Source organism: Physella acuta, unplaced genomic scaffold (assembly GCF_028476545.2).
Source record: "Physella acuta isolate Inbredline_101_S28 unplaced genomic scaffold, ASM2847654v3 ptg000276l, whole genome shotgun sequence".
In the NCBI taxonomy this organism is placed as follows: domain Eukaryota; kingdom Metazoa; phylum Mollusca; class Gastropoda; family Physidae; genus Physella; species Physella acuta.
In genome coordinates this window covers 583,519-600,636 of record NW_026731795.1, presented here as the reverse complement: position 1 = coordinate 600,636, position 17,118 = coordinate 583,519, and the positions used below count along the sequence as shown (strand labels likewise).

The following is a 17,118-nucleotide window of genomic DNA, read 5'->3' as shown; positions in this document are numbered from 1 at the left end:
TCTGCATTATGTGTAGCGCTGTAAAATAGGATTTTGGGTGGTAAATATTGTTCTTTCTTAAACAAACTGTTATTTACAAACTATTTTAAAGCTGTTAATTAATTTATTGATATAGTCATTGGTAGATTAACCACATTAATTATAAAAGTTTAGAACATTGACTTTTTTACAACAATGTTTTCAATTATTTTTTCTTAAGGCCAATATGTGAATGAAAGGTTGACTATCAAGACATCGCGGAGCACAGGGCAGGTGAAGTAGAGTTCACCTGTTTTTATGTTCTCAGCATATGAAGTGATAGTGTGGTCAGAGCCATGCTCGGCCGGAATCTTTTTTATTTTAAATACAAACATGTCTGAGACTTGGCGGGTCACTGGGCAGGTGAAGTATAGTTTAGTAGAGTTTTTAAATATAAAAAACGTCTTTTGGAATGAGGGGTCTGGTTATTTTGGGATGAAAAGTGCTGGCAGACGTGATGTCATTTATGGATGACCCCCAGAAACTCACAGTTATCTAACTAGATAACTGGTAGTCTAGTATACTACTAAAACTCAAGTTTGTTTACATGTTTGAATATTTATTTGTTTGTTTGTTTGTCTGATTTGGTACTGTAAGGAAACTGCTTTATATGGGGGGCTGTAAAATAGTATGTAGGTAGAAAACAATTTTTGTTTGCAGGCAGACTGTTAATCAGACATTTATTTAAAGACGTTAATTAATTTATTGATTTATTCATAGGTAGATTAACCACATTAATTTTAAAGTTTTAGAACAATGGCTTAACTGTGACTGAATTATGAGGTTTGATAACTCATTTTATTGTTTGTTTGTTTTTCAGATTTGTTATTGGGGGGGGGGGGGGGGAATTTTTTTATTAGGTTAACTATCAGGACCTCAGGGGGCACAGGGCAGGTGAAGTAGAGTTTAGTTGAATATAAAAATATAAAAAACGTCTTTTTGAATGAGGGGTCTGGTTATTTTGGGATGAAAAGTGCTGTCAGACGTGATGTCATTTATGGATGACCCCCCGAAACCCACAGTTATCTAACCAGATAACGGGTAGTCTAGTAATTTATTATAATTCTCGGTGTATTGAAATCAACATTATGCTTCTGAGCATTACACAACATTTTTACTTTTCCCACAGGCTCTACATAATCAAAATTGGATCCAATAGCAACATCATTGTTATCCTTCCGACGTACAATTACTTTAGCAGCACATTCCCTCTTCACACGGTCAAGCTAGGTACCTTGTGGTAGGACACGGGCTCTCTCACCTGGAGGTAGGACACGGGCTCTCTCATCAGGTGGTAGGACACGGGCTCTCTCACCAGTAGGACACGGGTTCTCTCACCAGGTTTGTAGGACACGGGCTCTCTAACAAGGTGGTAGGACACGGGCTCTCTCACCAGTAGGACACGGGCTCTCTCACCAGTAGGACACGGGCTCTCTCACCAGTAGGACACAGGCTCTCTCACCAGGTGGTAGGACACGGGCTCTCTCACCAGTAGGACACGGGCTCTCTCACCAGTAGGACACGGGCTCTCTCAACAGGTGGTAGGACACGGGCTCTCTCACCAGTAGGACACGGGTTCTCTCACCAGGTGGTAGGACACGGGCTCTCTCACCAGTAGGACAGGGGCTCTCTCACCAGTAGGACACGGGCTCTCTCACCAGTAGGACAGGCTCTCTCACCAGGTGGTAGGACACGGTCTCTCTCACCAGTAGGACACGGGCTCTCTCACCTGGTGGTAGGACACTGGCTCTCTCACCAGGTGGTAGGACACGTCCTCTCTCACCAGTAGGACACGGGCTATCTCACCAGGTGGTAGGACACGGGGTCTCTGACCAGGTGGTAGGACACAGGCTCTCTCAACAGGTGGTAGGACACGTCCTCTCTCACCAGTAAGACACGGGCTATCTCACCAGGTGGTAGGACAACGGCTCTCTCACCAGGTGGTAGGACACGTGCTCTCTCACCAGGTGGTAGGACACGTGCTCTCTCACCAGTAGGACACGTGCTCTCTCACCAGTAGGACACGTGCTCTCTCACCAGGTGGTAGGACACGTGCTCTCTCACCAGTAGGACACGTGATCTCTCACCAGGTGGTAGGACACGTGCTCTCTCACCAGTAGGACACGTGCTCTCGCACAAGTAGGACACGGGCTCTCTCACCAATGGTAGGACACGGGCTCTTTCACCAGTTTGTAGGACACGGGCTCTTTCACCAGGTGGTAGGACAAATGATCTCTGGACAAATGATCTCAGGACAAATGGTATCAGGACAAATGATATCAGGACAAATAATCTTAGGACAAATGTTTATAATATTTAGGGTGATTTTAGTTGATTTGAACATTTTAGATTATTTATATATGTTTGTAATTGCTTGTTTTTTATCAAAATGAATATTACAACAAATAATTATTACTAATAACCATCAATTAAAAATGTTTTCTTTTCGAAAAGCTATTTTAAAAGACAAGAAAATTTCTTATTGCACTGATAAACATTTATTTTGGATTGACTGTTACACACTTTATCTACTGAAATAATTTAATAAGCAAATGCTGCTTTCAAAATTTAATAAGAAAAACATATTTCACTAAGTTTCAAGTCTGCATATCAACAACAGTAGCAGCCTTTTAATATGGCACCTGAAAGAATTCAAAATATACGTTTTAATGAGATCATTTTATATCACTATTGTCCTAAATTAAATTTAAAGAAAATGCGTTTTATAATTATAATTATAATTACAATTACAATTATAATAATTATTATTATTATTGTTATTATTATTATTATTATTATTATTATTATTGTTATTATTATCTTTGTTATTTTTATCATTTCAATAAAAATTAAGCATTTATAATAATCTAATGGTTTTGAAATTATTGTTATTAATATGCATATCCCTGATAAGGTTATTTTAATTCAAGAGGAAAAAATGAGTTAATTTTGATTACTCCGTTTGAAGAACCATCAATCGTAAAATATTCCCTCGCTGCTGAGTACGTACATTAAATCCATTAACGCCCAAAAGAAAACTACGTGTACACATTACTTTTAATTGTTATTTATTATGACATATTGGGCAAATTAGAACATCTATTAGAAAAAATATAGAGAAATTCACATAGCCAAAAAGGTAAAGGGGTATACTCAGCCGGGTGCACTGTGCAGATTAGGAGTGACATTGCCCAAAGCAAGGTCGCTCAACAAAAAGTTTTTTGTGTGTGCATTTTCACATCGCCAGCGGATCCGGCTATGGCAAATAACACAACGCAATTGGTTTTCAATTTGCTCCGAATTATGACCATCATTTTGTGTATCCACTGTAGGGACTGTTGATGATGTTGGACGACTTTTTGTACTTTTTTGTTGTAAATACGGTTATGCTATTATCCGTCTAAATGCTAACTGATCCGTGAATATCACCTCATCAGTCCTGCTAAAACATGCAGCCGCCAAGCATTAGAAAAGGTTATATCCAGTAGATAAGTAAAGATAACCCATCACCATTTTTTTCCTCTCATAGACACCCTCTACAGATTGATCCATTAGGTCGACATCACCCATTCCTTTGTTATCTATCTATCTATATACTACTAAAACTCAAGTTTGTTTACATGTTTAAATATTTTTTTTTTGTCTGATAGGCTATTGTAACTGGTTCAACTCTATGTGGAGAGCTGTAAAATAGTATGTAGGTAGAGAACATTTTTTTTCATACAGACTGTTAATCTTAAATTTATTTTAAGACGTTAATTAATTTATTGATTTATTCATAGATAGATTAACCACATTGATTTTAAAGTTTTAGAACAATTGCTTAACTTTGACTAAATAGTGATGTTTGATAACTCATTTTTTGTTTGTTTGTTTTTCTGATTTGTTATTGGGGAGAATCTGCATTATGTGTAGCGCTGTAAAATAGGATTTTGGGTGGTAAATATTGTTCTTTCTTAAACACACTGTTAATTACAAACTATTTTAAAGCTGTTAATTAATTTATTGTTATAATCATTAGTAGATTAACCACATTAATTATAAAAGTTTAGAACAATGACTTTTTTACAACAATGTTTTCAATTATTTTTTCTTAAGGCCAATATGTGAATGAAAAGTTGACTATCAAGACCTCGCGGAGCACAGGGCAGGTGAAGTAGAGTTCACCTGTTTTTATGTTCTCGGCATTTGAAGTGATAGTGTGGTCAGAGCCATGCTCGGCCGGAATCTTTTTTTTTTTTAATACAAACATGTCTGAGACTTGGCGGGTCACTGGGCAGGTGAAGTATAGTTTAGTAGAGTTTTTAATTATAAAAAACGTCTTTTTGAATGAGGGATCTGGTTATTTTGGGATGAAAAGTGCTGGCAGACGTGATGTCATTTATGGATGACCCCCCGAAACTCACAGTTATCTAACTAGATAACTGGTAGTCTAGTATACTACTAAAACTCAAGTTTGTTTATATGTTTGAATATTTATTTGTTTGTTTGTTTGTCTGATTTGGTACTGTAAGGAAACTGCTTTATATGGGGGGCTGTAAAATAGTATGTAGGTAGAAAACAATTTTTGTTTGCAGGCAGACTGTTAATCAGACATTTATTTAAAGACGTTAATTAATTTATTGATTTATTCATAGGTAGATTAACCACATTAATTTTAAAGTTTTAGAACAATGGCTTAACTGTGACTGAATTATGAGGTTTGATAACTCATTTTATTGTTTGTTTGTTTTTCAGATTTGTTATTGGGGGGGGGGGGGGAATTTTTTTATTAAGTTAACTATCAGGACCTCAGGGGGCACAGGGCAGGTGAAGTAGAGTTTAGTTGAATATAAAAATATAAAAAACGTCTTTTTGAATGAGGGGTCTGGTTATTTTGGGATGAAAAGTGCTGTCAGACGTGATGTCATTTATGGATGACCCCCCGAAACCCACAGTTATCTAACCAGATAACGGGTAGTCTAGTAATTTATTATAATTCTCGGTGTATTGAAATCAACATTATGCTTCTGAGCATTACACAACATTTTTACTTTTCCCACAGGCTCTACATAATCAAAATTGGATCCAATAGCAACATCATTGTTATCCTTCCGACGTACAATTACTTTAGCAGCACATTCCCTCTTCACACGGTCAAGCTAGGTACCTTGTGGTAGGACACGGGCTCTCTCACCTGGAGGTAGGACACGGGCTCTCTCATCAGGTGGTAGGACACGGGCTCTCTCACCAGTAAGACACGGGTTCTCTCACCAGGTTTGTAGGACACGGGCTCTCTCACAAGGTGGTAGGACACGGGCTCTCTCACCAGTAGGACACGGGCTCTCTCACCAGTAGGACACGGGCTCTCTCACCAGTAGGACACAGGCTCTCTCACCAGGTGGTAGGACACGGGCTCTCTCACCAGTAGGACACGGGCTCTCTCACCAGTAGGACACGGGCTCTCTCAACAGGTGGTAGGACACGGGCTCTCTCACCAGTAGGACACGGGTTCTCTCACCAGGTGGTAGGACACGGGCTCTCTCACCAGTAGGACAGGGGCTCTCTCACCAGTAGGACACGGGCTCTCTCACCAGTAGGACACAGGCTCTCTCACCAGGTGGTAGGACACGGGGTCTCTGACCAGGTGGTAGGACACAGGCTCTCTCAACAGGTGGTAGGACACGTCCTCTCTCACCAGTAAGACACGGGCTATCTCACCAATGGTAGGACACGGGCTCTTTCACCAGTTTGTAGGACACGGGCTCTTTCACCAGGTGGTAGGACAAATGATCTCTGGACAAATGATCTCAGGACAAATCGTATCAGGACAAATGATATCAGGACAAATAATCTTAGGACAAATGTTTATAATATTTAGGGTGATTTTAGTTGATTTGAACATTTTAGATTATTTATATATGTTTGTAATTGCTTGTTTTTGATCAAAATGAATATTACAACAAATAATTATTACTAATAACCATCAATTAAAAATGTTTTCTTTTCGAAAAGCTATTTTAAAAGACAAGAAAATTTCTTATTGCACTGATAAACATTTATTTTGGATTGACTGTTACACACTTTATCTACTGAAATAATTTAATAAGCAAATGCTGCTTTCAAAATTTAATAAGAAAAACATATTTCACTAAGTTTCAAGTCTGCATATCAACAACAGTAGCAGCCTTTTAATATGGCACCTGAAAGAATTCAAAATATACGTTTTAATGAGATCATTTTATATCACTATTGTCCTAAATTAAATTTAAAGAAAATGCGTTTTATAATTATAATTATAATTACAATTACAATTATAATAATTATTATTATTATTGTTATTATTATTATTATTATTATTATTATTGTTATTATTATCTTTGTTATTTTTATCATTTCAATAAAAATTAAGCATTTATAATAATCTAATGGTTTTGAAATTATTGTTATTAATATGCATATCCCTGATAAGGTTATTTTAATTCAAGAGGAAAAAATGAGTTAATTTTGATTACTCCGTTTGAAGAACCATCAATCGTAAAATATTCCCTCGCTGCTGAGTACGTACATTAAATCCATTAACGCCCAAAAGAAAACTACGTGTACACATTACTTTTAATTGTTATTTATTATGACATATTGGGCAAATTAGAACATCTATTAGAAAAAATATAGAGAAATTCACATAGCCAAAAAGGTAAAGGGGTATACTCAGCCGGGTGCACTGTGCAGATTAGGAGTGACATTGCCCAAAGCAAGGTCGCTCAACAAAAAGTTTTTTGTGTGTGCATTTTCACATCGCCAGCGGATCCGGCTATGGCAAATAACACAACGCAATTGGTTTTCAATTTGCTCCGAATTATGACCATCATTTTGTGTATCCACTGTAGGGACTGTTGATGATGTTGGACGACTTTTTGTACTTTTTTGTTGTAAATACGGTTATGCAGTTATTCGTTTGAATGCCAACTGATCCGTGAATATCACCTCATCAGTCCTGCTAAAACATGCAGCCGCCAAGCATTAGAAAAGGTTATATCCAGTAGATAAGTAAAGATAACCCATCACCATTTTTTTCCTCTCATAGACACCCTCTACAGATTGATCCATTAGGTCGACATCACCCATTGTTTGTTATCTATCTATCTATATACTACTAAAACTCAAGTTTGTTTACATGTTTAAATATTTTTTTTTTGTCTGATAGGCTATTGTAACTGGTTCAACTCTATGTGGAGAGCTGTAAAATAGTATGTAGGTAGAGAACATTTTTTTTCATACAGACTGTTAATCTTAAATTTATTTTAAGACGTTAATTAATTTATTGATTTATTCATAGATAGATTAACCACATTGATTTTAAAGTTTTAGAACAATTGCTTAACTTTGACTGAATAGTGATGTTTGATAACTCATTTTTTGTTTGTTTGTTTTTCTGATTTGTTATTGGGGAGAATCTGCATTATGTGTAGCGCTGTAAAATAGGATTTTGGGTGGTAAATATTGTTCTTTTTTAAACACACTGTTAATTACAAACTATTTTAAAGCTGTTAATTAATTTATTGTTATAATCATTAGTAGATTAACCACATTAATTATAAAAGTTTAGAACAATGACTTTTTTACAACAATGTTTTCAATTATTTTTTCTTAAGGCCAATATGTGAATGAAAAGTTGACTATCAAGACCTCGCGGAGCACAGGGCAGGTGAAGTAGAGTTCACCTGTTTTTATGTTCTCGGCATTTGAAGTGATAGTGTGGTCAGAGCCATGCTCGGCCGGAATCTTTTTTTTTTTTAATACAAACATGTCTGAGACTTGGCGGGTCACTGGGCAGGTGAAGTATAGTTTAGTAGAGTTTTTAATTATAAAAAACGTCTTTTTGAATGAGGGATCTGGTTATTTTGGGATGAAAAGTGCTGGCAGACGTGATGTCATTTATGGATGACCCCCCGAAACTCACAGTTATCTAACTAGATAACTGGTAGTCTAGTATACTACTAAAACTCAAGTTTGTTTACATGTTTGAATATTTATTTGTTTGTTTGTTTGTCTGATTTGATACTGTAAGGAAACTGCTTTATATGGGGGGGGGGGGGGGGCTGTAAAATAGTATGTAGGTAGAAAACATTTTTTGTTTGCAGGCAGACTGTTAATCAGACATTTATTTAAAGACGTTAATTAAATTATTGATTTATTTATAGGTAGATTAACCACATTAATTTTAAAGTTTTAGAACAATGGCTTAACTGTGACTGAATTATGAGGTTTGATAACTCATTTTATTGTTTGTTTGTTTTTCAGATTTGTTATTGGGGGGGGGGAATTTTTTTTATTAGGTTAACTATCAGGACCTCAGGGGGCACAGGGCAGGTGAAGTAGAGTTTAGTTGAATATAAAAATATAAAAAACGTCATTTTGAATGAGGGGTCTGGTTATTTTGGGATGAAAAGTGCTGGCAGACGTGATGTCATTTATGGATGACCCCCCCCCCCGAAACCCACAGTTTTCTAACCAGATAACGGGTAGTCTAGTAATTTATTATCATTCTCGGTGTATTGAAATCAAAATTATGCGTCTGAGCATTACACAACATTTTTACTTTTCCAACAGGCTCTACATAATCAAAATTGGATCCAATAGCAACATCATTGTTATCCTTCCGACGTACAATTACTTTAGCAGCACATTCCCTCTTCACACGGTCAAGCTAGGTACCTTGTGGTAGGACACGGGCTCTCTCACCTGGAGGTAGGACACGGGCTCTCTCATCAGGTGGTAGGACACGGGCTCTCTCACCAGGTGGTAGGACACGGGCTCTCTCACCATGTAGTAGGACACGGACTCTCTCACCAGTAGGACACGGGCTCTCTCACCAGTAGGACACGGGCTCTCTCACCAGTAGGACACGGGCTCTCTCACCAGGTGGTAGGACACTGGCTCTCTCACCAGGTGGTAGGACACGTTCTCTCTCAACAGGTGGTAGGACACGGGCTCTCTCACCAGTAGGACACGGGCTCTCTCACCAGGTGGTAGGACACATGCTCTCTCACCAGGTGGTAGGACACGTGCTCTCACACCAGTAGGACACGTGCTCTCTCACCAGGTGGTAGGTCACGTGCTCTCTCACCAGTAGGACACGTGCTCTCGCACAAGTAGGACACGGGCTCTCTCACCAATGGTAGGACACGGGCTCTTTCACCAGTTTGTAGGACACGGGCTCTTTCACCAGGTGGTAGGACAAATGATCTCTGGACAAATGATCTCAGGACAAATGGTATCAGGACAAATGATATCAGGACAAATAATCTTAGGACAAATGTTTATAATATTTAGGGTGATTTTAGTTGATTTGAACATTTTAGATTATTTATATATGTTTGTAATTGCTTGTTTTTTATCAAAATGAATATTACAACAAATAATTATTACTAATAACCATCAATTAAAAATGTTTTCTTTTCGAAAAGCTATTTTAAAAGACAAGAAATTTTTTTATTGCACTGATAAACATTTATTTTGGATTGACTGTTACACACTTTATCTACTGAAATAATTTAATAAGCAAATGCTGCTTTCAAAATTTAAAAAGAAAAACATATTTCACTAAGTTTCAAGTCTGCATATCAACAACAGTAGCAGCCTTTTAATATGGCACCTGAAAGAATTCAAAATATACGTTTTAATGAGATCATTTTATATCACTATTGTCCTAAATTAAATTTTTAAAAAATGCGTTTTATAATTATAATTATAATTACAATTACAATTATAATAATAATTATTATTATTGTTATTATTATTATTATTATTATTATTATTATTATTATTATTATTATTATTATTATTATTATTATTATTATTATTATTATTATTATTGTTATTATTATCTTTGTTATTTTTATCATTTCAAAAAACATTAAGCATTTATAATAATCTAATGGTTTTGAAATTATTGTTATTAATATGCATATCCCTGATAAGGTTATTTTAATTCAAGAGGAAAAAATGAGTTAATTTTGATTACTCCGTTTGAAGAACCATCAAACACGTAGCGTTTCTGTCGTCAACATTTTCCTGTTTCTTTATGACAGAAGTTACTACAGCTTTGGACACATTTATTTTTGCAGTCCAAACCCCACGATCCGTCATCGCAGTCTAAAAACAATATATTTGTATCGATTATAGAAGGAGTTTGTCAGCATTTCCTCCAACACTTTATGGGGTTTATGGATACACATAAAGAGAATCGTATAACGTTTTCGTGTATAAAAATAGGTAACTAAATAAAAATGTTGACAATATTTCAAATTCGATTATACTAATATTTTAATGCGTAAATGTGTATAATTAATGGCATATAACATGATAATTAGCATTTATAAGTATGAAAAATAGCATAACGACTCTTCTAAGCAAACCAATTAATTCTTACCTCCAAAAACTTCAATTTCACAAAAAGTAAAAAAGACTGCGGTATCCGAACCTATCTGAGATATTTTGATTTTCGATACGTTCTTTATCTGTTCAATAATCAAATCAAACACTGTTTGTGGGGGTTGGTCGTTTTTGTAATTCAGAAGACTTTTTGATTGCGCATCAAATGCCTCTAACAAGAAAGGTATTGCATTTTGATCATCTTCATCGCCTGAAATAATTTTTGAAACAGTATATTTTCGTATATTTATGTTCAACACATCAATTTTAGATAGTAAAAAATAATAAAACTCTAAGTAAAAAAAAGTTAATAATAGAAGATTCACAATACTATTTTCAAAAACTACAATTCTGCATCAAAACATTTTTAACTGTACTATCGAAATTATTTTTTGTCTAATTTTAAGTATTTAAATGCAAAATCCAAAGTAAAAATGAATTATTTAAAATTATGTTGGCTTTGTATGCAATAAGAGAGGCGCATTACAAAAATCACAAAATCTAAATATTTTAAAAGTATTAATCAATAGTAAACTGGCTGAGTCTAACCGAAAATTCTTTTGTGCAGTTTAAAACGATTAATAGAAACAGATTTGTCGAACTGAATTTCAACAAATGCATTGTCTTTGGCATTCTCCGATTGTAGATCATCGTATGCACAGCTCCATAAGTTGCCATCCACGATACCGCCGGGAAACTCGGAATTAGGTTTCTGAACCACAGTTTGTCTCAGTGCAAAATTACGGCCTAAAATAATAAAAAGATCAAAAGACACACACACACACACACACACACACACACACACACATATATATATATATATATATATATATATATATATATATATATATATATATATATATATATATATATATATATATATATATATATATATATATATATATATGTGTGTGTGTGTATATATATTTATTTTATATATATATATATATATATATATATATATATATATATATATATATATATATATATATATATATATATATATATATTATAAATATATAATCAATTTTATATAAATTAATGTTTACATATACAAGCAAATAAACATATAATAAATAAAATAAAATAAACATAATAAATTTTAAAAAAGCAAATAAACAACCTCTACTAAAATAGACAGAACACAACGTTGATAAGCCTGGGCCCTTCAGAACCAACTTGTTAGCCCTTTCGTTGTTTCTACAAAAAATATCTTTAGTATGATGTTCTGTATATATTTTTGCATCTGTGCATTTGAATGTTGAAGACTTTCCCTGAAACTCTATCTCAATAGCTTTCCCTATCCCGAGTTCTAAATAAAAGTTTAAAAAAAACGCATTTTATTGTAAAAGTTTAAAAGTATTTTGTTAAATAGTTAATACAAAAAAAATATCGGTTTACACACAATCATTTATGTTTCAAAAACTTTACCTGCTCTCGTAACCAGCCTCACTAAAGTTACAGGGAATTCACCGCCTAGCTCTAACGTTAAACTGCTTAATGACTCGTGCATGCAAGTGAAATCGTCGCCGTCTGTTACTACATGGGTGTCGTCATAGGTGGCCAGTTGATCCACTGCAGTGAATAGAGTTTTGATAAAATGTAATAATCGTGATGATATTTTATTTAGGATAAAATCTACCTATTGTATATTACAGAATTTAAGTGAAATACAGAACTGCATTCTAGCAATCAAAATCTTCTTCCCAATTAAAACGTTTTATTGATTTATTTGTGTGTATCTAAGTTAGGGTACTTAAAGGAAAATATTTGCAAGCATCAGGCACTCTTTTGAAAATATGGTTGCCATGGCAATGGCGGCCGTCTTGAAACAAGCTGCATTTTAAATTTCATAAAGTAACATAACAAAAATGTTACGAAAACAACTTTCCAATTGCAAGCTTTTCTATAGAAATGTGCTAAATGTAGAAAATAAATTAATGTCTTTAATATATAATAATGCACAACGATTTAAAAGCTATATAGTCACATCTCAAATTTTTCTAATAGTTATAGAAAATATAGTGACCTACGTTTTTTTATCGAATTTCAAACAGTGTTGCATTATTTTTTTATTAAAACAAAATAATATTTTGAATTTCGTGTGCATTATGATATTAAATATTGGTATTAAAACGGTGTTTATTAAGTTGTTTTTTTTTTATATTTTTTTATTATAACAAACAGTACAATAGACTTGTAAAACCTATATAATCTTACTAAATGTATTAAAAATACTTTTTAAAAAAATATAGTCAGCGATATAATTATAGTTACATTAGAAGGAAATTTAAGCTGTTTAGGAACCATCGTTTACACTTATTTTCATATTTGTATATTGAACATAACAGTTGAAAAGCCATTTCGAATTATTTTATCTATTCAAATATTTAAAAAAAAACTCCTCAGTCCCTCCTTGAAGTCAACCGGAGTGGTCGAGGAAAGTAAAACAATGAGAGTCACAACTATTGTTTTACATGATAAAATACACAATTGTTGTCAATATGGAATAGACTAGTAGTATATTTGTATTAGATAAGATAACATCCCCTATCAAGACAACACCCTGTCTATACTGATCCAAATAAAAAATAAATGTGTTAGCTAAATTACTTTAAAATGACTAGTAACTTTCTTAAAAATATTTATGTACTTAATATAACCGGAAATCATTTTGCACTCAATTCACAAATACTAAAAACAATCAATTTTGGGTTGAAAAATATGCTACCTTGCAACAACCATTTCAACCAGATTTTCAAGCCAATTACATGACTTGAAACAATTGCACAGCGGTTCTTGTAATAGCGCGAACAAAATAGTACTTTATGTGAAAAAAAGTTGGTTAATTCTTGAAATTCAATTAAATTAGTAGTGGTCGAAATTGTATTGAGCCGTTTTCGACCCATGATGACGGCAAAAGACAAAACCATCAAAGACACACAGACAGAGAAAGCAAGTTAAACAATTGCTTGTAACAATATAATTTAGCAAACAAAATTATTGATACGGGAAAATCGTCGTTTAGCGATGCGTATATTTAAAGAATGTCACACCCTATTGAAAGTAAAAGCTTTATTTTAAGCGATCTGCGGATGTAAACATTTTCTCACCGTACTGACAGTGTTTACCAAACCATCTCAGGGAACACTTTTCTGCTGGCCAGCATGTGCCATTTTTATAGCAGTGGTCGCCCCTACAGTTACACCTGTATTTCTTTTTCGGACCAACCCAGGTGTAGGCTACAAAATCAAATGCAAAATTGCTGATGCTACTGAGCACAACAAATATCAAAATTAACACATTTAATAGATAGGATTTAATGTAAACACTACATTCAAATTAATCAATAAAATGTATACCGATGTTATTTCTTTTAATTAAAAATAATATTTATACTATTTATGTTATAGTAGATATAGTTACAAAGAAATTTAAAAAAAAAATAATTTTGAGAAAACTGGTACTTTGAATATGTTCAACAAGTCCATATTTGTCAATGTTATCAATATCCGATGGTTTTTGTTCGCATTCCCCAGTCTCCGGGTGGCAAGGATTTGCACAGTTCTCGTCACATTTTGCCTGACAATCCAAACCCCAATGTCCTGCATCACACTCTAGGTAAAAAAAACAAATAAACAAATAAACACTAAGCACGACAGACGGATTAAGTAAGTTAAACAAAAGCTTGTAGAAGGGAATATACTCATTTTTTATGTCATGTAATTTAGTACCGTTGTAATGAAAGCCCAGAAAAGCCATGTAAATTGCAGTGTATTCTATACAATATGTACATTTTTATATCTTTTCGAAAGAATTGTCCAGTCTCTTTAAGTCAAGGTATACTGCAATCACTGTCGCTTTTTTTCTTACATTCCAAACCCCAAAATCCGCCAGGGCAGACTGAGTATGATCAATATTGGTTTAAACATTATACAATGAGGCTAAAATACAACTTAAATGAACAAAATATCCCAAAATATTTATTGAGAAGTAAAGTGATCAAGTAGGAGAGTCTAAGACGAAATCCCTTGTTCCAGGTTTAGGTAAAAGGAATCAAGTAATACGATGTCATTCAGTTCTGCTTGTTAATTTCTATTTCTGGCTAGTCAATAAAAAAAGAAAACAAACAATAAAACGACTCTAATATACATAAACTTATGTTTATATAGATTTTTTTTCTTTTGGGAATGATGAATTTTGAGCTTTGTAGGCAGTAATATAGATTTTGGCACACTAAGTAACACTTTAAAAATATTACATGAAGGTGAACAAAACATGTTCGTCCATCACAAACAAACCGAAATAAATAGGTGAACATTTTATTCAAATAAACTTTGCATTCGTACCTTTTTTGATGCATTGTCCTGTTTCCGTATCACAATCATTACTGCAGCTACTGTCACATTTGTTTTGACAATCCAATCCCCAAGTCCCATTCAAACAGTCTGAATATAATACCAAATACAATTTAATACTTTAACACTTCTAGCAAAAACACGGAAAGCAAAACTAATGTCAAGTTGTCTAATAGTAAAGCCCACGACGAAATATTTACATGTTTTTCCAGGTATTGATTTTTTGGATTATGATCCGGAGAATTTTTTTAAGCGATTTTTCCTCCCAATTTATCATAAAACACATATTCAGTTTTTACTTTCTCGTATATACGAAGTAGGCCCTGTAACGTCCCCTATCTATCAGCCAGATAGAAGGTGAACGTCCCCGGATTCTTTTTTCGGGGTCATATGCAAATGCCTTACGGCCTAAATGGATGAACACTAACACAACGACACACTAGGGCTCGAATTCGATGTCTAGGGAAAACTAGTGATACTATTGTAATTAACACTCATCCAATCTACATACAACCTTTAATAAGCGAACACAGTTGTGGCAGAACACAAGGTTAAACTCGATAGAATATTTAATGTATAAAATATCAAAACCCAACTTACAGAGTGTAGGAAAAAACACTATCACAGATTTCTACACTGCCTAAAAGAATAGCCACAGGCCACACAACACTGCTATAGCTTCAAGAATTACTTGGCGACAAGTAATATTATACTAGAAGACTAAATCAACTTAAGAAAGCGTAGCACACACAGGACTTAAGTTCTCTCACGTTCAAATGGTCAGAGTCTATAGCCGGACAATATGGACGGCTGCCTGATCAAGGTAAAACTGCCTGCGACAAGTCTCAAATGGAGACTCACAGATCACTCAAGGCCACTTGAGCTACTGTTCTCGTGCTGGTTGTGTTTCCTATGGTGTGACACTTTACGTGGTTCTAACCACTAGGCCACTAGTGGTGTTCCTAACCACTATGCCACATTACTCGGCAGCAAGCCGAGTTTCTAAGCCACTAGACCACTAGACACCATAGACTCTACTCAGTTTCTCACCGAGTATTCGAACCTCGGCCGCCGCCGTGGCGCGCCGAGATCCTAGCCATTGAGCTATGGGGTAGTCATCTGACCAGAATCATTCAATCAGATCTTAATGGAAAATTTCTATGTCTTAGACCCCTTAATAAGTCAGTGGAAAAACCCCGGTTGTTGCACAATCACTTCATATAAGGTATTATACAATGTCAAAATAAAAATAGAACCTGACTCGACCTAAGTAGGTCACATCCCCTCCCTTTTTGGAAGTGACAGATAGGTTCCACAAAAACATACATAAGGAACCAATCTGGCAATGAAATAAAAAAAATGTTTTACAAATGTAGGCAATCAAAATCATAATTCCAGATGAAAATATCCCTGAACATAAAAGGGAAGTAACTCAAACTTTTACAATTGGTGAAAGGGAAGTAACCCTTCAAAAGGTAATTATACATCAAAATCCCTCAAAAAAGGGTATTACAAATATTTCCATGTGGATATTAAAAGTGGTAAACCCGCCAGGGTAAGACCTTTATTTCAATGACTAGCTACAATATCAATTGAGTCATCTGAGACATTTTATTATAAAAGATTACATAGAATCAAAAACCACCTTTAATTAAGGTTCACCTGAAAATAAACAAAATATTCAATAGAATTGGAATTTTGTAAAAATCAAAAATCACACCACTTGTGTATGGTCTTAATGAACCACAAAACATGTCACATGATCAATGTGTGCAATAAGATTTTAAACCCTTGACAAACAATCAGCCACAACATTATCACTACCCTTAATGTGTGAAATTTCCAGATTAAAATTTTGGAAATATAAACACCATCTCAATATTCTTTGATTTGTCTGTCCTAACTTAGAGGTAAATTTCAGGGGATCATGGTCAGAAAACACTCTGACTGGATTGGTTGAAGAAGAGACATAGACTTCAAAATGTTGTAATGACAAAACCAAAGCTAAAGCTTCTTTTTCAATAGTAGAGTAATTCTTTTGGTTTTCATTTAACTTCCTGGAAAAAAAGGCAATGGGATGGTCAATTCCCATGTTGTCTTCTTGAAATAGGACTGAGCCAATGGCTAAGTTGCTAGCATCAAGGGCAAGTTTAAAGGGCTTGCTGAAATTTGGTGCAGCCATAACAGGAGCATTAGATAAAAATGACTTAATGGTTAAAAAAGCTTCTTGACATTTATTTGACCATTCAAACTCAACACCCTTTTTCAATAATGCAGTAAGAGGTTCAGCAATAGCTGAAAAGTTTTGACAGAACCGCCTATAGTA

General features: G+C 34.5%; 1 protein-coding gene across 3 annotated transcripts in view; it reads right to left on the bottom strand.

Moving 5' to 3' along the window:
* Window positions 1-9,494: 9,494 nt before the first annotated feature.
* Window positions 9,495-17,118, bottom strand: part of LOC131939379 (uncharacterized) — a 74,239-nt gene continuing 66,615 nt past the window's right edge. For 2 of the 3 annotated variants that reach the window (XM_059297662.1, XM_059297664.1), the window contains 9 exons: window positions 14,784-14,882; window positions 13,902-14,051; window positions 13,548-13,676; window positions 11,866-12,009; window positions 11,558-11,746; window positions 10,984-11,181; window positions 10,433-10,645; window positions 10,025-10,155; window positions 9,495-9,655 (listed from right to left, as the gene is read on the bottom strand). In XM_059297662.1, coding sequence (XP_059153645.1) covers window positions 10,064-10,155; window positions 10,433-10,645; window positions 10,984-11,181; window positions 11,558-11,746; window positions 11,866-12,009; window positions 13,548-13,676; window positions 13,902-14,051; window positions 14,784-14,882 — 1,214 coding nt within the window. In that variant the 3' untranslated portion in view covers window positions 9,495-9,655; window positions 10,025-10,063. The remainder of the gene's footprint in view (window positions 9,656-10,024; window positions 10,156-10,432; window positions 10,646-10,983; window positions 11,182-11,557; window positions 11,747-11,865; window positions 12,010-13,547; window positions 13,677-13,901; window positions 14,052-14,783; window positions 14,883-17,118) is intronic. The other variant, XM_059297663.1, reaches the window with a different exon arrangement.